Source organism: Syngnathus leptorhynchus, chromosome 9 (genome assembly GCF_054491065.1).
Source record: "Syngnathus leptorhynchus isolate UIUO chromosome 9, UIUO_Slep, whole genome shotgun sequence".
NCBI lineage: Eukaryota > Metazoa > Chordata > Actinopteri > Syngnathiformes > Syngnathidae > Syngnathus > Syngnathus leptorhynchus.
Window position 1 is genome coordinate 9509512 of NC_141203.1, and position 24610 is coordinate 9534121.

General features: G+C 40.2%; 1 protein-coding gene across 17 annotated transcripts in view; it reads right to left on the reverse strand.

Moving 5' to 3' along the window:
- The window catches only part of stxbp5l (syntaxin binding protein 5L), an 89170-nt gene that overhangs the window by 29088 nt on the left and 35472 nt on the right, over positions 1 to 24610 (reverse strand). For all 17 annotated transcript variants that reach the window (XM_085921202.1, XM_085921210.1, XM_085921213.1 and 14 more), the window contains 4 exons: positions 21042 to 21139; positions 5160 to 5241; positions 3591 to 3691; positions 523 to 657 (listed from right to left, as the gene is read on the reverse strand). In XM_085921202.1, the coding sequence (XP_085777328.1) occupies positions 523 to 657; positions 3591 to 3691; positions 5160 to 5241; positions 21042 to 21139 (416 nt within the window). The remainder of the gene's footprint in view (positions 1 to 522; positions 658 to 3590; positions 3692 to 5159; positions 5242 to 21041; positions 21140 to 24610) is intronic.

Here is a 24610-nt window from a genome sequence, read left to right on the forward strand (position 1 = left end):
CTAAGAGTCTTCCCACACAAACAAACACACAAACACTCATGTGCAGTGTTATGACTGCTCACTGTCATTTAGGATGTCACGAGAGAACAAGATGTCTTGGTGTGGAATTGGCGAGTGACTGACATGCTAGCAGGGAGCTTGTCAGTGTAACACCGGGGAGTGTGACGTGGGAGGGTGACATTATGGAGAGAAAAAAAAACAAAAACCAGTTATCAGAAACATAAAAGCCACAGTGGCGTAATTGGTGGCGATATAGAACGTCAATCTGCAGCTTAACAAAATAAAGATCAGAGTTGAGTTCTACTTTTTACTGTGTGCTCATCTGAAATGCAAAATAATTTGTGATAAATGTTGTCTTAATCAGTGAGGCCACAATGGCCCTGACCTACAACTGAATCTGTGATGAATGCCTAATCGAGCAAAGCATTTTTTTTCCCCGTATGATTAGACTAGCCAGGTTGAACCCACATAATTATTCTTTCTTATCCTGTTTCCTGCAGCCTCAGAAGTTTCATTACTCACAATTCGATGGCTTTGTTCCACATGATGACGTAGCCGGACAAAATGAAGGACTCGATGTTGACGATGTGTGTGTTCCCGCGCTCCGTCCCCACATAAAGCCATTTACTCTGAAAGGGAAGGTGGCAAAATGTGATCCTGAAGAACAAGAAAGAAAATGGGGAGAAAAAAAAAGGTTAGACTATGCATACCAAATTGTGTGTGTGAATGTGTTTTTTGTCTTGAATCAGCCCCTAATGGCTTTGCAGTGTGGACCATTGATGGAACTCTGATTTTATTTTTCTTGGGGGTAGGAGGGCGAGGAAGGGTTAATGATATCTCAGGGGTTGGGCAAAACAAAACATTTTTAAAAAACCCAGAGATTGTTAAGATAACATTAACAGTCACCAAGAACAGAACAAAGGGAGATGCAAAAAATCTGTTGACTGACAGCTAGCATCGTGGTGAAGTTGGAACATAACGTCACAACAATCACAACGTTAATCAAATCAGGTTTAATAATTGCTCTTATCCATGGCAGCCATGCCGTGACTCATTCACAGAATCATGAGCCAACTCATCTTAAAATTTTCATTTAATACTTGGCAGAAATGCAGACATCTTTTCCCCCACGGGTTAGGCTGCCTATCATATATCATTGCCTCCACACAGGTTTTTTTTTTTCTACAACCACGTATTCCTCCATATACCCTAATAAAAAATTTCTCAGCCAGAGTAAATAGTTGATCAAAGAGCCATTCGATACCATTGCCAGGAAAAGAAACCTGATTTTTTTTTTTTTCTAATTTATGACCAGAATCACAAACATTACGTTGTGTAATTTGAAGTATAAAATTAAATCACAACGGTAGCCAATCAGGAAGCTCGCTGAAGCACAGACACAAATAGTAGCATCGACATTATAGAAAGAATTAAATGAATAACAATGGTTCTTTCTGGTGCGCACAGAAGCATGCGCACGGTTTTAATAATGCCCAATTATATTATGATGTGAAATTCCTTAGGAGTGACAGCAACAAGAAAGTGACTGACAGCTTTCACAACACAATTGTCTCCATCCTCTCCAATGATTCATGCATTATTCCCAGGGAGATTCTGAGTGGGGGTGTTCAAAGCTTTTGTTTCTGTAGGTTGAGCCTGGAGACACGGAGTTAAATAGTAAGTCGCCACCTTTGAAGGATGACTCACGATGCTATTTTTTTTTTTTTGCCTTTTGTCTTTGAGCATGATTCACTGCTCAACTGCCGAGAGCAGCACAGGCCTCCTACCACATGGCACCACGCAGTACAATCTTGTTTAGAGATCAGAACACAATTGCAAAGCTTCTCTTCTGTGTGTTTGTGTGGGCATGTGCGTAGCGCAGATTGGATGTTTATCTAAGAATTAGGAACAAAAAAAATTCTTGTTTTAACAATGAGTATAGAAACATCACTTTCTTCTTAAAGTCTCGAGACACACCGCGTTAACGCTTCATTTTGGAGAGGGTTACTTTGGAGATATTGGGCTGCATGGCTTCCACAGCATTTCAAAAACATGCTCAGGGAGTAACAAAATACATGGAACAGTGTTATATATTTAGTATACAAAAAAAGATAACTGTATTCTGCTATGGACAATGCTAGAGCTAAGGGGAGGGGGGGGTCGCTGGGCCATTGACCTCTTCCTGAAAATGTTTATCAGGGTAATCTGCAGAATTAATGGGGTTTGTAAAAAAGATTATTTTGTGGACCGCAATAGCCTTGGCTCCCCCTTGCCCACAAGGATAAAGGTCTCGCTTCACCACTGCCTACAAATAGAGAGGAAAATATTTGCCTAATTGAAATATTGGTATACTTTGTGAAAATAGGAAATATTTTGCAGGGTTACAATTTTAATGCATTTTACGTTTTTTTTTTTTTTGTTGGGAATTCCTAGACGAGTGCCCTGCAAGCTCTTCAAGGACAAATACCCACAGTTGAATTCCTACATTCCAGTTCTTGTAATGTTTTTTGGGTGATGCTTAATATTCTAAACTTGTCTTTGACTATTTGATACAACAAATACAAAGTACATAAACTATGATGGAGTAGGAATATCAGCACTGGGTCATACCTCCATCTCCTGTGGGCTCAGCAATCCAGACATTCCTCTTATCCAGTCATTTATTTTTATTATAACCCTTCAGTACTCTCTGTGCTACTCTGTAGCACTCTCTGGTCAAGGTGGATACACGTTTAGCCACTAGGCTATTTTTCATGTCGTGATTGCCAAGTAGTTGCTCATGGTACAGTGTAGAAGTAGCCATTTATCATCTGTGCCAGTGATGCGGTCTACGAGGTTGCAGGGAGTAAGAGTATCTCCGCTGACATCGGCTGGGAGGCAGGTGGACGGCTCACTAGTCATTCACAGGTTACCTCGCCTCTCGCCCAATGTCAGCGAGGACAGGCCTCACGTGGCACAACACGGGTGAAGGGGAAAAGATGATGAGTAAAAGGATGCCATTTATAGTTGCTCTTTGGAGAAAAAAAAGTTGGTATTCAGTATGAAAGATTATTCTTGAAGCAAATGTGTATTGAAGAGAAAAATGAAAATGTTTGCAAGCATTATTATCTTGACTATGAGGTATTCAAACAAGGCTGATAAGAAATGTGGAAAATGATGTGGGGAAATGTATTTGTGGCAGAAAGGACTCGCTCCATTGTGAACCACCGCAGACTTTGGAGACATCAATTTTCTGTTTTGGAGTTTACTTTTTCTGTTTTCAAAAGCAGCTTTGCTATATAAAAGCCATTGTTTACTATTAAAGTTTAATGATAGAAAAAGAAAAGTGAATGTGCTGTTTCTCAACACCCTAGCGATGGTTATTTTCTGGAAACAAACAGATTCAACTACACTTCCCTTTTTTTTCCTTTTTTTTTTTTAAAACATGTGAAATTTGATCCATCTCAAAGTAAATGCGGGCAAGGATATGTTCCCTGAATCCATTTGTCCTCATTAGAGTTGTCAGTTGGCTGGAACCAATCACAGCTAATGTGAGAGGCAGGGTACATCCTGGACTGGTTGCTTTTGTGTGCCTAAATAGAAGTGCTCACCTTTCTCTGTTGAACTTGAGTGAATGCAGAATAGCCGGTCGTCTCTGACGAAGATTCCACAAGTGTAATGTGTCATCTGCACAAGCTGTGACTAAGGCCCCCTGCAAATAATAAGAAAAAAAAAATCTTGGGCAAATAATCAAGTATAGAATCAAGTATAGGCTACAAAGTCATTTGCTATTTAAAAACCATCAGCTCGTATACTGCAAAACGTCTGACCCACTCTACAGTTCTGTCAATTCATCTACTATCTCTTTTTTAAATTGTTCAGGGTTGCAGAATCCAAAGTTGCTATCAAAAAACAATAACTGCCGCACTAAAGCAAAAAATAATAACCTAGGAAAAATGTAAGATGCTCGACCCTTGTTGAAGGCATAACAAATTGTATTTAGAGCAAAATTCCTGCGGTGAACCTCTTTGAAGACTCTTAAGATTGGAGCCCAAGGAAGAATTAATATTAGATTAAAAATGTAATCTTGGTATTAAAAAGTGTAAAGCAGTTTTTTTTTCTTCTCATTAATTTTGGTTTTCTATTAGCTGCTCACTGGCCACCGCAGTCTTCACATGAAGTGTGTGCCGCAAATCGTTTTGTGCATCAGCATCCGGGCTGTGATTTGAAGTGGCTGCTGAGGAATAAAAGTGAATATATAGTATTTACATTGACCTCTATCATTTGAGCAAATAAATAAAACTGACCTGCAAACAACAAACAGATTATGAATTTGACACAGCCCTCAGCATTTCCCAATCAGTACTTTTAACTAAGCCTTTTATGAAAAACATTTGTGGTATCTCTTGCGACATATGCTGTTAACATAAAACAACCTTACTCTATTCAATGTAATATTCACACAGCAAAATAATACATTCAAAACAGGCAAACGAACAACATACCGGTAATTAGTCTAATAATATCCTGCGCAACACAACCTCTGATCGTAATTGCAATTCTGCTTAATGTTTCAGCTTATGACCGAGACCAAGCCGAGGAATTCATTTTCGGATGATTGACAACCCGCAGGGACGTTTGTGTGACGCAGTGAAGGTTGATGCTGTTAATCAACGGGGCCTTTTAAAAGTGGCCCCTTTTGTGCTAATAGATGAAGTCAATACTTCAAAGTGCATGTCAAGAGGAAACTCTGACAAAGCGACCATTAGCAGGGCAGCCACAGCCGACATACTTGAATGTAAGCGAGAGCACTGACGTGCAGCAACATTGAGAACATCAATCCCAGCGTCGGCAATAACCCGAAAAAAGATAATACAAAAAAAACTTACCACATTTTTGTAATGTCTAGTCTTAGTTTGATTTTATTCAAACAATGGTATTGTTACACATGTCTGTTTCCAAACAAGTTAAAAAGAGTAAGACACAAGATACCGGTATCGGTACCGATATCTTGAAATAAGGCTGGGACCGATACCAATACCTGATACCTGTAGTTGTTACGAGTTTTTTAGGAATAGTTAGACCGCTCCAGTGACTGTGTATTGGATTAATACTCCTTCAAAAACATCCAGTAATATTAGACAGGTGTCCCAATGCTTTGGTCACATAGGGTGCCTTACCTCATTGATAAGGAACTGAAGTTGAAGAACAGCTGCACCGCTCTCATGCTGACAAAAGCAGTCAACCCCAGGCCGTCCTAGTCTGATCACATCACAGTCAAGGAATTATAGGAATCTTCACAAAAGTTATGCAAAAAATTGCAATGCTTATTTTGGCAGATCTAATCCATTTATTTCATGTTTCTTGCTAAGATCTGTACCGCAATTGGTCATGGTCTTCAATTTTAACAATCTTTAGATACAAAAGTTTAAATCTGATATGAATACTTGCTCCCCATCAATTAATAAAATTTGGTTTCGCAGGCCTAACAACAAAAACAAATCTCCCACCCTGCATAGTTTTCTTTAGCAGTGCTAGCTGCACCAAAAGCTACATCTTGCGTGAATTGTCAAAGTCGCGTCGAAAGGACGACTGGAGAAGATAAATGCACATTGATGTTTGATGATTACTCCTCTTCTCCCACCTCAGGGCATTCATGTTAGCAGTGAAGCATCCGAGCAAAGGAGGCCAGGATGGCACAATACCGGTACCGCATAGTCCCCGTTGGCGGTCTCTCTGATTCAAGTAAACAGTGTACAGTCTATGGCGCTAATTCAATTATGTTTTTTACGTGTTCATGCTCTGAAAGAAAAGGGGCTTCTGATATATGGATGAGGAGCGTGAACCGAACAAAAATCAAACTGCACATCAGTGACAACAGCTTGTGTGTACATTTGCTCACTTGTTTCACGTTACAAAAACGTGTTCAAAATGATACGCAGGACTTGGAGGCTACAGAATAAAAATGACCTTTCGAGATGAAGGGAAAGCTGATTTGCCTTTTCTTCTTTTTTATAAAGTGAAACTCCTCTCCACCTCACTTGGTATGATGTCGACCCACAACATCATGCAAACAGCTCAGGGCACCTGATTGTGTAACGTTTATGGGCTGCAATCACATATCTTTTCTGTTATTTTGAGACCAAAATGTGGAGAGCTGTCCCCGAATTAGCTTCAGTAAGTAATCAGGGAGCATTGCAGGCTGCGGAGTTGAGATATATACCCATTTGTGTTAACATTCTGGGAAATAATTTGAAATGGCACTCTACCTTCACTTCACCAAGGCCAAACAATCCAAATTTGAATAGGCAAACCTTCATAAATAGAATTCTGTCATTAGGATACATAAATCATTCACTGGGAAAATGAGGAAACCTTTGTATGAGTTTGTTTCAAGGCTCTTAAGCTCACAAGTATGATTAGCTCAACAATTCTGAGGGCAGCATGCCTCAAACTTGAGAGGTCACGGCTTTGATTCTCATCTCAGGCCCTCATTTGGATACCACCAATTTCAGTAATAAGACGGCACATGTTGCCAACTCAGTGATGGTGTAAATTCGCGCGTAAATGATTGTCCATCTCTATATGCGCCTGGCAATCGACTGACTGCTGAGTCAATGCTTGGCGCCAAGGGAGGGTGATGGTAGGACCAGAGCAGGGTTGTTGGAAAAGACTGCAGGGTGGTTGACAGTGTGTCTTCCAGAAAACCTGCTGACTCGGTTGGAGCTCAACCCCCAGGCCAGAAAGACATGCATAGATCCTTTTTTTTTTTTTGTCAGGATTCCCGTAGTTCGAGGGAGTCTCACTCCCACGTGTTCCCTAGGAAATGGCAATTGAACAAAGGGTGTTGATGGCTGGAACGACTCCAGCTTAACCTTGTGAGTCATTGAGAAAGATAATTGTATTTATCTTGGTTGAGATTCCTTGTGTCAGTTAAGACTGTTACATTCTGTCTACCTCCTAACGTTCCTTTTCATAAGAACTTCTACACAATTCTCAGGAGAAAATGTTCAGTCGACAAATATAATTTGCTGAGGGAACTCAACATTTATTCCGTATGGTGACTGTGGACTGACCGGAATGACCATTACCGATTCCAGTCACTTAAGGGTATAAAAGCCAGTGTGTGTGATTTCAATGGCTACAAGGGAATGGACAGAAACAGATTTAAATCATAAGTTTGTGTCAACATATATCACTTCACCCCCTGGCAGACCACTCGTGGCACACATCACATTCAAATTCACATCACACTCGGGGCCGCATCAAAACAACCGTGAGGCTGTCAGAACACAACGCTGATGTGAAGGTGAACCGCCTACATTCGTACAAGAGATGAACACCGCCGCATTGTTGCCAGTTGGGGACCGTCTGCAGACATGCCACGGATAAATTGTTGATTATTTCGCTCGAGTTGTGGGCATCTCTCCCATGAAAACAAAACAATTGACACCAAAATAAAAGCCAACATTTTCTCGAGCGTGTAACCGGGGGAAAAAAGGTGTCTCTTCTGATTCTCTTGGAACAAAGTCCTATTTTTGTGTACATCTGGTGCTTTAGTTTCATAGTGGCTTGCAACTGTCACTTCATCTGTTTGCAGTTGATTTCTTTATATTCTCAAAACCAAATAATAAGCACATACAATATAATGAGTGACTTGGCTGTTGGACATAGTGTGAAGTATAGAAAGAGCAAATAATGAGTTTCCACAGCGAATGAGCCAGAAGCAACACCCATTGACCTGAATTGAACTTTTACAAAAGTGGCTGATGTTCTTTGTTCCTTCTTGTTCAAAATCTTGACATATTTTCTTGCCAGAATGAAAAGGCTTTCTTAATTACAGAGTCAATTTGTCACAACAGTTAGAGTTATTACACAAGACAAACACAGCAATTCATCTTCAAATGTGCAGGTGCAAGAGAACAGTATGACATTTTCGTTTTTAATCACTCATGCAAACAAACAAGATCATTAAAACCAGGTTGCCACATACATGCTTAATTTGAAGTAAAATTAACATGCTTAAATGTGCACATTTGCAACCTCAAACATTAACAGTCTTTATCTCCCGACATTGATTTTTGCACCAGCTGAATATTTAGATTACATACAGCCAATGTTCTGCTTTTGTGGTTGAGCCATCTGGACCCTTGGTTATTTTCTGTGCATCTGGTTTATTCGGAGTGACCGTCAATGAGTCATTCCTTCCCTCCAACAGGCTTCTGTTCTGTCAGCCGCCAAATTCCAGCCATCATTTCACGATGTGATCCGAAGGGTCAACTCGTGTAATATTAACTTTGCTTTTATATAAAAAATAAATAAATAAATAAAAATTGGCTGCATATTTTAAGTTATTCAGGTCATGTTAATCTGAAAAAGGTGAATAGTGTCAAGTGGACTTCTCATTGGTTGTTGAAGTTGTTGCACTTTTAATGAAAAGGACCTCCATTTTGGCTAACACAAACAAAAAAGCACTCAAATATTCCGATCCACTGTAATTATCAGCTTTTTACAGCCCACGTCTGCGTTGCAAAATCGTCATTTGCAATCAGCAGTAGAGTGAAGGTCGGGCAATTTAAATTAAAGTATCATCTCACAACAGAGTGGATGTAGAACAAAAGGCGCGCAATGTGAAGTGAGCATGTACGTAGTTGATCATTGCTATTTGAGTGGCTGATAATGCGTTTGGATCGCATTTGCGTGTTGAAGTTTAGACAAAGCAAGTTAAGATTATAACAGTCTGCTTATAAATGTTGCTCATTGTGACAGCTATATATTAAAGCTTACAACGAAACATGTCATCATTCCCAGACAACATAACCACCCACTGCGATCTTCTCCCCTCCACTGATTTTTCACTCTCTCCGAAGCTCAGCCTTTAAGTTCCATCCATAACAACAGAGTCGGCATTAATTATTAAATCAATGCAAGAGCATTTCTAGCGCTCATGTGAGGCAAGTCATGCCTTGTGCACTCCCTAAATCCAGTATTAGTAGTACTTATTACATGATTTATCTGCCAGTGTTTACATTACAACGTTTGTATAACTTAATTAGAAACATTATTGTCCAATCACTGGTAAGCTATATTTAGAATAGGGTTCCTCATTTAGAATCTTCCCTGAAACTAACATACATGTTTTTGGAATGTGGGAGGAAGTCATTGTATCCCACAAGGCATTAATTATTAACTTGGCATGAGACAGGTTTATATGTGAATCTCTCAAAGGAATTCTTCACAGTATCAATTCGGGTTCGCGCCACTGTGATCTGCTCTGGCCCGATCCTTCAAGCTGATTGGGCGATATGGCAACTTGTGCAGCTTGCCAAAATTTTGTTTTGACAGAGCACTTCAACAGAAATCCTCGTCACAAATTTCAAGAAGTAGAAAGCTCTTTTCCAGCTAGAAATGCACAATGCGCCTCTCGCTGCTCTGTTTCCTTGAAACTGAGAACTCTGCGAGCACACATAAAAGGGCGTAATTAACCTGCAGATAGAATGTTCTGGGAATAAAATTGCTCCTTCAGACGTTGGCACGTCTGCAAAAGAAATCTTTGGAGACAGCCCGGATAAACCTACAGAACTGTGACCTCATTTAGAGCGGCGATGGATGGCAAACAATGTGAGCTGATTTTAAATGTGAAGGGTCAGCGTATTTCCCGTGGTTGTGTTAACACAAGCCAAATTATTGCTGATGACATTTTACAAACAGCTAGATCATCGGGTGGGTTGTGTTGTGCGTTGTAAAATGCCACCTATAATTCACAGGATGCAACGGACAAGATGGCGTTATACGTGAAAGAGTTCTTGCTCTAAGCCAACAAAAACAAATCACCTGTTGGTAGAAATGTAATTCGCAACTCGGGGGGCTTCTAATTAGTAAAACAATAAGTCAAGTACGCCTACCTGAAAAAGGACAGAACAGCCAATGAGTGCTTTTTTTTTTTTTAAAAGAAGGAGACTTGCACCTTAAGTGCAGCAGTCGATAGTCAGAGGAGCCGATGACAGTGCAGTTGGTGTTGTCTTTATCGAGCAAGGAGACAAATTTGGTTTAGAAAAACAGACAAAGGGCCTTTGTACACATACTACGAAAGAGTGGAAATTTCCTCTCACTAACTACCAATTAAAATATCCATTTATTTTCTATAGAGGCACTCTTGAAATTTTTGGTCGGCTTCAGCATTGAAAGACGTTTGAGGCAAATCTAAATATATTTCTGGTGCCGGTGTGACTAACACGTTCGGATTTAAAGCGGCGGTTTCTTCCTCCCAACATCATGGAGTGGAGATTACACTATTGATTGTTTGGGTTTCAAAGAGGCCATTTAGGATTAGCATTACTCAAAGGAAGACGGATGTTGTTTATTTGATGATTATTTAGTCATTTATAATCTTTTCAAACATGATATGAGACCTTCGTGTGAACTCTTGACCTTGAGAGACTCTCAACAAAGCCAAACTCAAGCAGACGATGATGTTTTCTCTTCATACATATTCAAGAGGAAGCACTGCGGAACTATCAGGTTATCTAGCCCGAGCAATTTCGTCTTAGCATGCACTTGTAACTTCCTCTGTGAGCAAATATAAAAAGCTCCACATTGTATTCACAAGGCTCTGAGAAATATTTGACGCATGGGTGTGTTGGTTGCAGCCTTTTAAATGGCAACACTGAGCCGTTTGTCAAGTACTGCGGTGACAAGTCCGCCAAGATTTTTCTGCTCCGGAGAATATGTGCAGCTAACAAAGAAAGCCAAGCCTTCCGGGATACATGCATTACCACTCAACGAGCAGATTGGAGAAGCCCACCAATGCAATGCTCCGAAAACTGCGTGGCAGTCATGAGCCAATAGGCTGGCTCTGTCACTTTGTCTAGATAAGGTGCCGTTTGACAACAGGAGATATTGATTCAGCTGCCTGCAGCCTTTCTATTGAAGCCAGCACCATCATTATGACCCATCGCCCTCCCTGCCTGTTTGCCTGCCTCAATGGCTTCCCATCAACAGAGAGACAATGTGTGGATAAATACAAATGGGAGGGGGGGGCGGGGTGATGCTGAGGGTGGAATAGAGCAATGGCAATCATAAACATAATCAAATGATGGCGACCGAAAAGAGGCAGATAACAGGATGGGGAGGGTAAAGCGGGAGAGATAAAACAGCAAGTTAAAGTTATGGCAAGCATTCAAATGTAAAGTAAGGAAGGAAAAACATCAGCAAAGAGTGTAAAGGGTGTAAACAGAATCTACTAAAATATTCTACTTTAAAAATGCATACGGTATAGAAACACATATTGTTGTCTACATGTGTTGCAGCACTATGGCAGACATTGCTAAAGGGTAACAGCACTGCATAGATATTATAGAAACATTAAATCCTGGAAAGCAAAATCATTTTACAAATTGGATTATCCCTGCTCTCCGAGCAACTACGTAAATGCTCTAATCAATTAGAATCTCATTTAGAACCAAATAATTATGCATACTAGAACCAATGTCTATGCCATGTATTTACTTTACACATTTCCAATAGTGACACACTATTACTTGGCTCAACGCAACAAATTTCTTCAGGCCTGTGCCCAAACATTGCGGTCCTCCCACGCAAACGTTCGCCAACCAACCATGTGTAACAAGGTTGTATTAGAATCTCTCCACAGTCCTGACACTCTGCTCTCCGGCACCTCAACATCAGAAGTCCAAAAGCCGGTAAAGTGAAATGAAACAATGCAGTTCTTGGCTTACTTTTTAGCAAGCCACAGCAAAACATACTACAATTGCCCCGGTAATTGCATTTCATCTCAAATTCAAACAGTTCATCTGTTTCTCCATGACTGTATCCTCAAGTCACTATTCTCCCCATTCTCTCACCATCTCTTCCATTGCAACTTTGATTAAGTCCTTTAAATGTTGAAGTTTATGTCTCATAAACTGTGAGTCACGTTGTGGGAAGAAGATAAATCAGCCCAATTCGGCAGTGCTGCCAAGAAGCGATCTCTCAACCCATCGTCAATCTCCTCATCTTCTCGTAGGCATCTCTGTGTTCATCCTTGCGTTCACGCACGTAACACCTCCACAAACACCTGCTTGCACGAGGAGGCGTGCATCCTCTTCAAGGGTGTTCAACTGGCTCTCTGTACATTTGAGCCTCAATATGACACGCTTTGCATGTATACATGAGTGTAAACATAGAGATGCAACGCCGAGCTTGCGATATTGGCTGCGTGTTAAAGCCTCTAAAAAGCTTCCTGCGGCGATTAAGGGGACCGCAGTTCACCTTAGAGAAGAACACATCAAACGGAATGAAGATGCAAGGAAGCTGCGAGGAAATATATTATGAAGAGCCAATAGGGACATAATTCAGGATTAACTCTCATATACGAAGGGGAAAAAGACTCGACAACAACATAAACACGGAACAATCGAACTGGATGGGAGGGGGGGGTCTAAAAATAACCCTTCGCATTCACAGGGAAGAATAACATGTATGACATCACCTTTGTAAGTATGAGAAGCAAAGGCAGTGGCAGTGAATGCAGCGCTCCTAATAGCTCATTATGTTGCAGATGGCTCTGCCGATAAGATAGGTCATGACTTTGCTTCCAGATGTTCGAGCGGCTGCCGAGACCCATGAAACAGAAGTGCCAATCAAAATTGACTTTTGAAATGTACAGTGCCTTAAGTATATGGAAAAAATTCTTTTATTCATATTTTAACCGCGAAGATAATATTGAAGTGAAACGAGGAGCTTCGGTAGTTGATACCCACAAAAACATTTGGATGGAAATATTCCGAATTTTGCTGTATTTCCTACTGAGTAGAAGCATGCATTTATCACCTCCAATGCATTCATTCAACAGTCAATTTCCATTTAGAGTGAATTGGCACACACTTTGAGCATAGTTCCTCTCTGCGTGCATCAACACCTGGAGTTCACTCACCCCTGCTCCCCCCTCCCAAACTGTTTCATTTCCACATTGTGCATGTTCACAGCCCCGTAGTATCTTCTTATCCAGCTCTAGAATCAGCTTCCCCCGCCATTTTCCTTTCCGTCTCTCATCAGCTTTCAGGGACCAAACATAAAATAGTAAGCTACTGTATCACCCAAACACCAGAAGACAAAGACGGGAAAAACAGCGGCAATTGTGTTCTCATCTCTACTCCCTGTGTCTGGCTCGGGGGAGGTACTGACAAAAAATAGATCTGGTATTAAGTCTCGGGAAGTCTTGTTTTTATGAAGCATTGCCAGCATGACTTCTGGTATGAATATCTTTTACTGGAAGTCTCACGGCGGGAGAGCACATATACTTGCATGACATTAAGGGAATATAAGTGGCTCTCTTTCTCTCTGGCCTTTGGATTATATGAAGATATTTCCATATACATTAAAAGTATTACACAAATACGCCAAGACTACTACTGTACACTTATGAAATGATCTCACAAACACTCACCAAAAACCCACACAAAGTCACAAAGTGACACCACCAAAAAATCTCTCTTAGACATACAAGTAAAATTAAGTGACACAAAAAAAAACACGCCCACCCAAAAATGTCTCTCAAAACATCTCACAAACCTGCCAATACGTCCCTCGCATTTCTCACACATGAAATGACCTAACAAATACAAACATTCACCAAAAACCCACAAAGTCAAAACGTGACACCACCAAAAAAAATCTCACACACACCAATAAACAACCCAAATATAAAATTCTGATTCACTCCTGCCAAAACACAAGGCATTTTCAATTACTTTATAAATCACCATTCATTATAAATGCAATTCAATTTCAAATCTGTCAGGCTCACACCTTTTGTATGTGGAGTCTGCATGCTCTTCACGTGCAATTGGGAGTTCTCTCGGAATACTCCTGGCTTCCTCCCACGGCCCGGAAATAAATTCTCACTGAATATATCATAGGTGTAAACGTGGACGTGTGTGAAGAGCCCAAAGTGAAGTCCAAAATCTCCAGAAGATGAATGGTTGGTTTCTTGGCTACACTATGCTGTGCAATAACGTGATCTAATGAATCGGAGGAGTATGTCGATATTTATTGGCAAACACTCTTAATCGCAAAACACTGTGGGTAACTAATGATTCAGGTCTCCCACATCCTCCCTCGCTGAGGGAGGTGGAGACCAGCAGTCATGGCCAACTCAGCGGATCCTAGAATAGTCCATTGATAGGGTTATTAAATTGTTAGAACCCGAGGACAGAAACTCAAAGTTTCTCATTTTTTGGAGGAATTTCCATTGGCATCAGAGATAACTGGAATGGCCTCATGAAGGGAAAGTGATTACATGTAATCAAGAATGCTGTTTGCTATTTGATAGAAAACAAAAGACTTATTTACATTTTCACTTTTGTACAATTGAGCAAAATTATTTTCTAATAGCTCGGTAAGTGCTTGCATTCATTACCTGCATCATTTCCCATGTCTATCTCCTGTCATCAGGCCTCTTCTGCTGCACTAATGAGCACTAATATGAATCATTTTCCGTCATCTGTACCGCATTTAGCAAACCAACAGGAACAGAGATGAATGCATGAAAACCAGGGAAACGATTTCAAAAAGCTCTTTTTGTCATGGCCAGCAGATGTCGAGACAACAATGCCTGGACGGTTGTATGCGACTGCTCCCGGCCCGGGCGATGAGGTGAGGAATCAAATTAACAAGAGAGGCAGCTGGCACCGCCAAGACCCTTCGGCAAGGGTCTGTTGTTTAGAAGATAGGCAGAATGAATTAATGCAATATGATGTGCCACGCTGTGCGCTCCCGCGTTGTGACACCTTGCTGAGATTCTCTGCTCACCAACGACGCGACACTACAAATTGTGCTTAGAAATTGTCCACATTTTTGTTATGTTCAGTGGTAACATTTGCATGTATCGACTTACGAAACCTCTCAACAAGCACGGGATGCTTGTGACAAAAAATATGAAGAAAGATTGGGTACAACCTGAATTAATAAACGAACGAACCAATGAATCACCCTGAACCATTCCCCAGCCAATCACATTTGAACGAATCAATAATGAATCAATGAATGAACTAGAAACCCTCAATAATGACTGATTAAGTTGGAATGTCAAAAGTACGGATCGTAAATATTTCTTCGTGTAGGATAATAACTGAATTAGCAGTGAGGACAATCACGAGATAATTGCAATTTGAGAATCAATTTGACCTCCAACACCTTCTACCTAAATCACCTTGGATTGGACCTAGAGTGAGTAGAGACGATTTGCCTTTGAAAGCGAGGAGAACAGAAAATGCATTAAACCAGGACACTATTTCTACACATTGCTTTTTGTTTGAATGAACATTTGGTTACATTTAAAGGTCACTGTTAAATGTTGAAGGTTGTACGATGTCGTTTAGTGGAAGCCAGGCTTATCTTGATTCTCCGTGGTTAATAAAATTAAACCTGGACATCTGCAAACAGATCATGTCTGAATTTGCATAAATGTCGAGAACAAATGAGCAAAGTCAGCTTGATTATATCAAAAGTTTTTGTAGCCCCGTGTGCTCAATTTTCATCTAATGCTGTTTTTGTTTAATTGTATTTATTTTCTGTATATTTTTTAAACTGTACTTCAATTTTTAACAGGGGCAGTATGGTCCAAATGTTAGATAAAGTCTTCATAAATAGAAAAGGCATAAAATACAACTAAATATGTATTCAAGCAACTTTCACTTTATTGTGTTAGAGAACCCATCTCGGGGGTGTCGAGTCATTCCATTCAAATGGACTCATAATCGGATCCAATTAAAGACTAACAGATTGGATGTAACATTGTATTGGCAGCACAGCTAATTGAATTCAATGAATTTATATGTGGTTAATGATAAGAGCGTTTGTTTGCATTTTACACCAAACCAATAACTACTTGTGATTGGCTGAGTCCAGACTTGTCAAAATTCTTCTTCTACACCCGAAATGTTACGATGAATCAACAAAACAACAAAAGGCCCATCTTGCACAAGCTAGACCTTTTGCTTCAAACATAAATACATCTCTTTCACCAGAGAGAATGAAGTGATTTTTAAAGAAGACCCGCTAACTTTCTGAGAATTCAATTCCGCCGTACTGCATCTTGCTAACAGCTTTGCGACCGGCAACAACACATAAATAGACCCGCACATCTTCTGTAGCACCTTCAGGTCTTTCGCTTACACTTTGCACTTTGTCCTTTCTCAACACAAAGTATTCCCGCAATTGTAAGATATCCAAGGTTATGCAGAATTCTTTTCAACCTGTTAAGGCACTTTACAGCTGAAGGATTCACAGGATGTGACTCGGTAAGTGCTTGTGATATTTCATGACAAAACATCAGCATGTTTAAAAGCCATGGTTTTTGTATGAGAGAAAATAGGAAACCTTGTAAAATATATATGAAGCAGCGCTAATGGCTTTTTTTTCTCCTTGCGACACAGAAGTTGCAAGTTGCTTCATTATAACAAATTAAGATGAAATGTTTTACCTACTGCCACATGGGATTTTTTTTTGCTATAAATTCAATAGTGTGAATGCTGATTAAGAAATCCAGTGGCATTTCCGATTATTATTTTCAACGGCTATAAATAGTCATCTGACCTTTCAACGCTCGACCTCCTCGCCATCGCTCCCAAGGAACAGATAATGACAGTAAGGAGGATATGGGGAAATGTCGGGATGAAAAGGATGAGAATAATTTCAAGTAATTGCCTTACATTTACTGTACAGACTACCTGGGGTCATCTCATTCACCAAGAAGGAGAACCTCAACAAAACTTATATGTAGAACATTTCCTAGACTGGGATCACAACATTTTAATTTCATATCCAAATCACATCCAAGCACAGAAGAGCTACACTGCACAATCATGGGTTGTTAAGTGGGAAGCCAGAGAAAGAGAACAGTTGAGACAATGCATGTACCATCCAACATGAGGTATCCAGGTCAGAACAAATGGATATGAGAGTAAGGAAAGAATGGAAGCAGCAGATATAAAGTACCTACATAAAAGAAGAAAATATCGAAATCAGCTAAATGAGTCCCATTATCCGCTATCCTGCTATTCACGCCAGAAAGGACACAAAAGTGGCAAGGCTCAGTCATCATGGCAAAGGCCAACAAACTGCAAAGCATCATGAGAACCGACGACAGTTGATGGCATCATTATGGTGGCGAAAGGAAATGAGCACTTTTCCAAACCAGAGAGACATCATAATAATGGAGACCAGAAGATAGAGATTAGCTCAGTTTAAAAATAAAAAAAAGACAATTGAAACACCAACAATCGATGGATCGATGGATGTCTTCTGAATCTTAGATACATTGTGGTATGACACCTACATGAATCAATCTCACATCGTTTGTATCTTTGCATCCGTGGGGCCTTTTGAACATTATGATGAAACATTGTGGGGTTTTTTTTCATCTTTCAGCATAAATTTTACTTTTCTTATTGTTTAATTTAATTATATACTGTATGCGTGTAGGCAGAACTGTGCAGGTTAATGGAAACGTCTGCTGGTGGGAGGGCACATGAGTTATGTTTGATTGAATGATTGTTTTGTGCCGCAGTTGAGTTTAACTAATACTGTATACTGACTGTAATTTGCCAAGAGTGCCATATCGATTGAGCAAATCTATAATTTTAAAATGGTAATTAATGCAAGCTCAAGACACTTCCAATATAAGATTTTAGAAATGGACTAAATTAGCCAGTATTGATAAGAACCATCTACGTATTACATTAAAAACATAACTTCATCCGCACAATCATTCTGTTACCAGCAGCCAACAATTAGCATTTGGCTAATGCTAATTAATTATGTACACTCAATGGGGCAGCCAGTTCTTCTGATACAGTCCATATTTAGCCACACGAGCATTGCCTGCGACAGGACAGCTTTGCAGCTCCAATTAAACAAACAATACGACTGCACAGCGATCAATTAAGCGTTCACCACTGTGTCATTCATCGGCTGACTGTCTGAGCAGTCTGCAAACATAATCACTATGTTGCTGCTCCCAGTAGCTTAGTTACTACGAAGCGCATCCAAAGCCATAATCAGATGCGAAAGTGTGCGAGATGTGTTTGCACACACTGCGCTAGTATTTGCATAATTTTTGTAACCACAAATGCTGCGTCCAAACTTGAGCTCATTATGCATCGGCACACACTGTTACTAGCGAGGCATGATCAGTCCTGCTACACACTCATTTGCTCCTGATTGAATATCTCCTGATACCATTTAGAACTCTCTACCTGCAAACTGTAATGATAACGATCAGGTAGATTTGCATAGCACCAAAGGGTCACTTTACAAAAGAAGGAAGCAAGTTGCAGAGTGAGATGTTCATGATGAGGCGGGGTAAACTCGGCCTGTGAAAAGTGAGCAAAAAAAGGACGATCTGTCTAAATCAACCTATTCTCAAATTAATGTCAGATTTCAGGGATTACTGTAAAACATAGACTAGACGAATAAAAAGTAAACTAAAATAAAATAAAGAATAAAATACATGGCAACACAACACAACCACACCAAACTATGCATCAAAAATAGTCATGTGTAACCAAAGTCGCAAATATTTATGCAACAAAGTGCAAGAAGTCAGCAGTATGCCAGAGGCTTGTTCTTAGCATGTTATGAGTCAAGGGTGATGATATTGTACATATAAATGCAATTATGGTACAGATAGACTGACACTGTAACATCACTATAAATATTAAGAGTGTAGTGAAACATAGCTATGGGGTGTAACAGAAATAGCAAAGCATTAAATGTCGCACACTTACCACAGTCAACTGAAAAAAAAACACACGTAGGATGCAGCACTTACACATCGAATGTGAAATTGAAGCCAGAAGGCTACTACTTGACTAGATGCGTACTCAATGTGTCACTTGTGGGATACAAAGACAGATTATGCATCTCCTATTATGATGTTTTAAAAAAAAAATGGAGGTTTTTCTACTTTGAACTAGCTCGCGTTATTTTTTTCTTGCATTGTGATGACGCTGTAGGTGCATTTATGAGGCAGCTTCTTTTCATATTTCTTTTACAATAGAGAGATTTTTATGTTTTCAAAGGTCACTCTCGTGTCACATTATTCTTCATTGTGGACTCCACAGACACGCTGTGTCCTGCTTCTGTAATGTCACTCTATATGCTGAATGTAACGCATCTATCAGTGCCGAGCGTACATAACCATTGTAGCCTGGAGAGACGTGGCGCATACCAAAACAAAATGTACCACTTTGTGGACAAGTGTAATTACAGCTACTACCTGCTGTTTTTTTTTGTTTTGTTTTTTGTTTTTATTGGCGAGAGCGCGGGGATGAGGCAGCCATTTGAGGTGAGGCAGTTTGATTGCAGGATAGAAAATATGGTGATCTTGCAAAATACAGTCATTAGTTACATCATGACAGTCACTGCCTCCACCAAAGTGGTTATTACTGGCAACAAGGGAAAGGGAGTAATCTAAAACTAAAACATTTTTCTATTGCACTCTGCTTTCAATAATACGACAACTAAATATTCCACTTTTACTATCAGCAATGTCTTCCTTTTTAGCCACAATTTTGCTCAGTAACGGGGGCTTGTATTAGTCACTTCGATGTGATTGTGGTTCTATTACAAACAAGTTCCACCATTTTGCTGCATTGCAGAAATAAATGGGAATGACGGTGACAGGTGGACACCGAGGGAGTATGGCTGTGGATGGAGAAAGCGAGAGCGTAATAAACGTGAGATTTAGTCAAGGGGAGGTAAAGGCAGTGGGGTGCCAGACGAAAAACAGTAAAACACAAAGTGTGGCGATGGAGAAAGAGAACCAGCAAGGGCCCTCGTGAGAGCACGGCGAGATGTGTGCAGCATGTCAATACAAATGCTAAGTCACTCAAGGGCTTCCATCCAGCCGCAATCTCCGTTTCACTTTGCAGCCAAGCGCTGGAATTTCAAGGGAAGCGATGGCACCATTGTCAGGCGCTACAAAGCGGATCACGTTGCTTCATTTGCCTGAGCTTATCACGTAATCAAGACTTGTTTTAATAGCTTTTCATCAGCCACCTCTTTATCCGCCTTTTATCTCCCACTCTAGGATTCACTTTCTCGCAAAACAACACCGCATCTCTCATTCTAGCCTTTCAATGTATTTTTTTTCTCCCCCCCCCTCCCCCTAATTTCTGTTAGTGGCAGAACACCGTGTCTGTTCATCATTTACCTCAGCAGGACCAGCGGCGTAACAACTGCAGCATCGATAATTGTTTGCTGCCTCTGCCTCAGGTTCCCTACGGGGATGCTGGGAACACTGTGTATTTATGAAAGTGTAATCTTCTACCTAGGTCCCACTGACACGCCATCTCCTTTCCTTGTGGCCGAGTGACCCAGGGCGTGGGCGGTTGGAGGGACACTTTTGAGCATGCGACATGACAGCTGTGCAATATGAAATGACAAGGCGGAAAGGAAGAAGAGGAGGAGGAGGCCCTTGCATACTAGACATACTAGAAAAATGCTACCCGTAAGAATTCACACGTCGCAGATTTTAACCAATAGTTTTTAGTTTGCTCATTTGCATGACACATTTTCACCTCCACTCGAAGCTTTGGAACAACAATGCTAGCGTTACAAAATTACAACTGGCAGCAAAATATCACCCCTGAAACTCACTTCGAGGTCACAATCATTTTTGACACCTGTTCAATCTAACATCTCATACTGCATGTTCAAGCTTCTCTGTGTGGTGCCACAAAAATATAAAACAGAGTGTAAATTGAATTTCCCCTTGAAGGATCCTTGATTATTGTCGGGATAAAGCCAAATGGGTTTTTTCCCTCAGCCCATGTCGGACGTCTCCGTGAGATTTTGTGAAGCGAAACAAGTCCTGTTCATATCATCGGCACAGGTAACGATAAAGGATATTTTTGTGGCAAAACAAAGACCAGCCGAAATGAAAATTCTCAGCGGTGGCGTTTGCCGTTGCCCTTCTTGTATAGGATCTCACGCACAATTGTTTAGTTTGTGTACATACAGTTGGTTGGCGCGTCTCTGTGACCAGATGGCAAGGATACATCCGAACACCACCTGATCTGGAACCGATTGCCAGAATCTTCTGCACAGGGTCAAAGGCCAAAGCGGTGGGCTGGTAGGGGAAACCGTGGCGCACCGTCTGCAAGACAAACATGCAAAACAACTTCAGCAACGTTTTCTGCCTGCTAATGGGACATTCTATTATTCAGTTCTCAGTTGAAATTGTGCTTTTTTAAAAAACAATATAGACTTTACTTTAGAAAATCTTTGACATTTAATTCAATGAAAAGTTTAAGCTACTGCCAATAATAGGCAACAAAAGTGTTTTCATAAAAAGGCTCCCTTGCTTTTTCCAAATCAAAAGAATATGGTGTCCACGTTTTCAGCTACAGACAGGCAAGGTTAGGTGCAGTTTACTGAAAGTCTGCGTTTTCAAATTGCCATGTTTCACGGAAAAAAGTGTTATTTTGTCGTGACAATCAATCATTAAAAAAAAATGATCACGATAAATTGCTGTCTGAAAAAATAAATTAGCTGTGTTCACACTTTTGATAATTTTTAGGGGGGTTGAAATGTGTAAAAACTCAGGATTAAACTAATTGATGGAGTAGGTTGATGAAATATGTATTAATAATAATTTATAATTGCTGTCTGAAAAAAATAGTCAGTTTTGTCCACTTTATGACGCTTCTGAACATTTTTAGGAGGTTTATATATGTAAAAACTCAAGAACAAACTGTAATCAATGCAGTAGGTTGATGTAAGATTTGTATGCCGATCGTGAAAAGTAGAAATGGACACATTTTTTAATTATCTTCCCGTCGTCAAACACCGGTAAGTTATTTAAAAAAAAAAACACACATTCTCAAGGGAGTGCTTTAATTCCACACAGGCATTCTACTCATTGTACATGGACATAATTGAAGACAACAGTGACAATGAAGCAGAATTTTGATGAGCTCAATTCTGATTGAATTTCAAATACAAGTTTACAAGGTTAGCTGTCTCGTACATACCAGAGTTCCAAATATGATCAAAAACTAAACTGGTTCAAGTTGATCCTTGACAACAGTCGATGTAAGACTTGATAAGGTGAACGAGCATTTTTCTCCATCCTCACACAAAATTCCTTGTATGCAGTGGAACGGTCATTTCTCAGTTTTGTCTCGCTTACCATAATCTGCTCCACTTAGATGTGAAGGCATGGACATTACCGGTGTGGAAGTGCCGTGACAGCTAGAACAATTATAATGCGACTGATGCTAAAAAAAGATTTTTATCTCCTGAACAAAAGTCGAGGTTGTTTGTTTGCGTCTAACTGCCAGAGTTGTATAACCCCTCTGCTCTCTTTCATCTCCCGGGCCTTTGAGCTTTAATTAAGCATGCACAGGCATGAATTTGGAAGGATAATATGAGCGTCTGTGGACAAACACGGTGAATTCGCTCAGTGCTGATCCAAATAGATAGAGGAAAATGAGAAACAACACACAGAGCGATATGAAATCATTTGAACCAGTGTGAATGTGGTCTATTTTTGTGGCTGCTGTAAATTCCAATACAAAACAAACGCTGCTTGAAAAAAAAAAAGACATTTTGTGGCCATCCATTCATTTCCTTTGGTGCCTTTCCTAATTAGGGTTGCAGGTAAGGTTAGGTTATACACAGTGTGCGGGATTCAGCAACTAGCTGCAATTAAAAAGAACTCGTCGGAGAATGGCGTCGAAATGTCACTGATGTAGTAATAGCCAATCAGAAATGTTGCCGGATTTTAAGCACAGCATGACCAGGTCGGATAAAAACACATACAGGATACGGTGTTTTATAATAATATTACATGACTAGAAAGCTAAGCGTGGAGAGCCTCAGGCTTCGTGGCACACAAGATTCCTCATAACTTGTGAAACCTCCGCTAATGTTGCAAGACCTCATCTCTGAAAGCATCAAAGGATCAATGTGGCATTTTCACACCATCAGTGGGTTTTCTGACATAAAAATCATTCTGATTTTGGTCTTTCAGTGAAGGCATTTTTCTTTATGTGCAATTTCCAAAGAAATGTCGAGCTATTTTTCCAAAATATGTGTTGCAGATATTGACAAGAAATATGATAAATGAATCATTCTTTCACCATGTTGTCAAGAATCAAAGCGGCCACATTGAAAACAAAGACAAAAGCCATTCATGTACACATCCGACAAACAAACACACACGTGTCCTCCGGGAGTTTCCACCAGACCCCGGTAGGTGCTCTGACCCCACTCGAGTGCACTGTTGCTGGGAGACAGACGAGCCACCCCCACATATACATACAAGACAGCCGAGAAGTGGATGAGAAGTGCATTTACTCTGATGATTCCGAGAGCAGCTCATACATATTGCAAGCTTGACGACGCTGCTGTAAAGCTATTTTTCTTCCCTGTCTTTTACTATATTGCTTTTTGTAAAGACAGTTTGATCTTTCCATTTTCCATCTTTGTATGTGTTTGCATAAGGGCCTCGGAAAAACACTTACTGGCTGCTTTTTCATGAAAATTCAAGATTTTGTTTTCAACCTCAGGTTGCCTACTCATTATATAAATCACATCGCCACAATAAAACATCAAAAGGAGTCCCTTCATGTAAAGTGGATGGTGGCCAAGATATGCATTTGAAGCAATGTTAACGCTCCCAGAAGCTGCATTACATCAACTCTTCTCCGCATTGTAATCCCGCCTCCCCTTTTTCTCGCTCTCTTGTGTTGCTCATCTCGGTCCACACAATCTGTAAGCGCACACGGCTGATGTCCTATTCGATAGCCCGACACGTGAATCCTAAAGCGCCTTCTACCACCTCATGCCACCCACTGTTTTCTCTCTATCACTCTCCAAACAGTGTTGAGCTGCAGAGATGGTCTAGACCTCTGTTTCTATAAATAGAAAGCAGCGCCCATGTCTCTTACTGCCAGCCCGTTGTTGTACACTGAGCACCTATAGCTACAAATATTGAGCGTAGTAATCATCACACTAGCTTATTTCTGATAGAGTGGTTAATTTAAAAAAATTTAGCATTTATGATTTTTCATGTTAGAAATTTACAGGCTTGAGATCTTAGATAAGTGCATACCATTAATTATGCTGGTAAAGCCAATACATTATGAAAATCAGTTCTTTGAAAATTCCTCATGACTAGACCAACTGTCCTACAGAAAAATTAATAATTTAAATGTGGATGTTTTCAAGGCATTCTGCTGAAGTATCAAAGCAGACCTTTAAAGGTAAATTGTGTTCAAATTTATAAGGGATGTTTTTCCACTTTGGCAGGTACTGATAAAACGAAACAATATAAACCTGACATTGAGAGGATGAGGAAAAAGAAAGTATGTCATGGCTGGGTTCTAACTATGTCCAAAAATAGGCTTATTGTGTTTGTTTTGCTGAAAGCGTCACATTCATGGCAGATTTGGAGGCTGATAAGCATTTCCTTCTGCACAGCACATGAATGCACGCACTCAAGAGCACAAGCAGGGATAAGTGTGTGGTATGAGAGCACAGAGGCTGAAAACCAAAACCCAGAAGCATCGCTCCATGCTTGCGCCATTGTTCACAGTAATGGAAATGGAGTAAGTTATTTTAA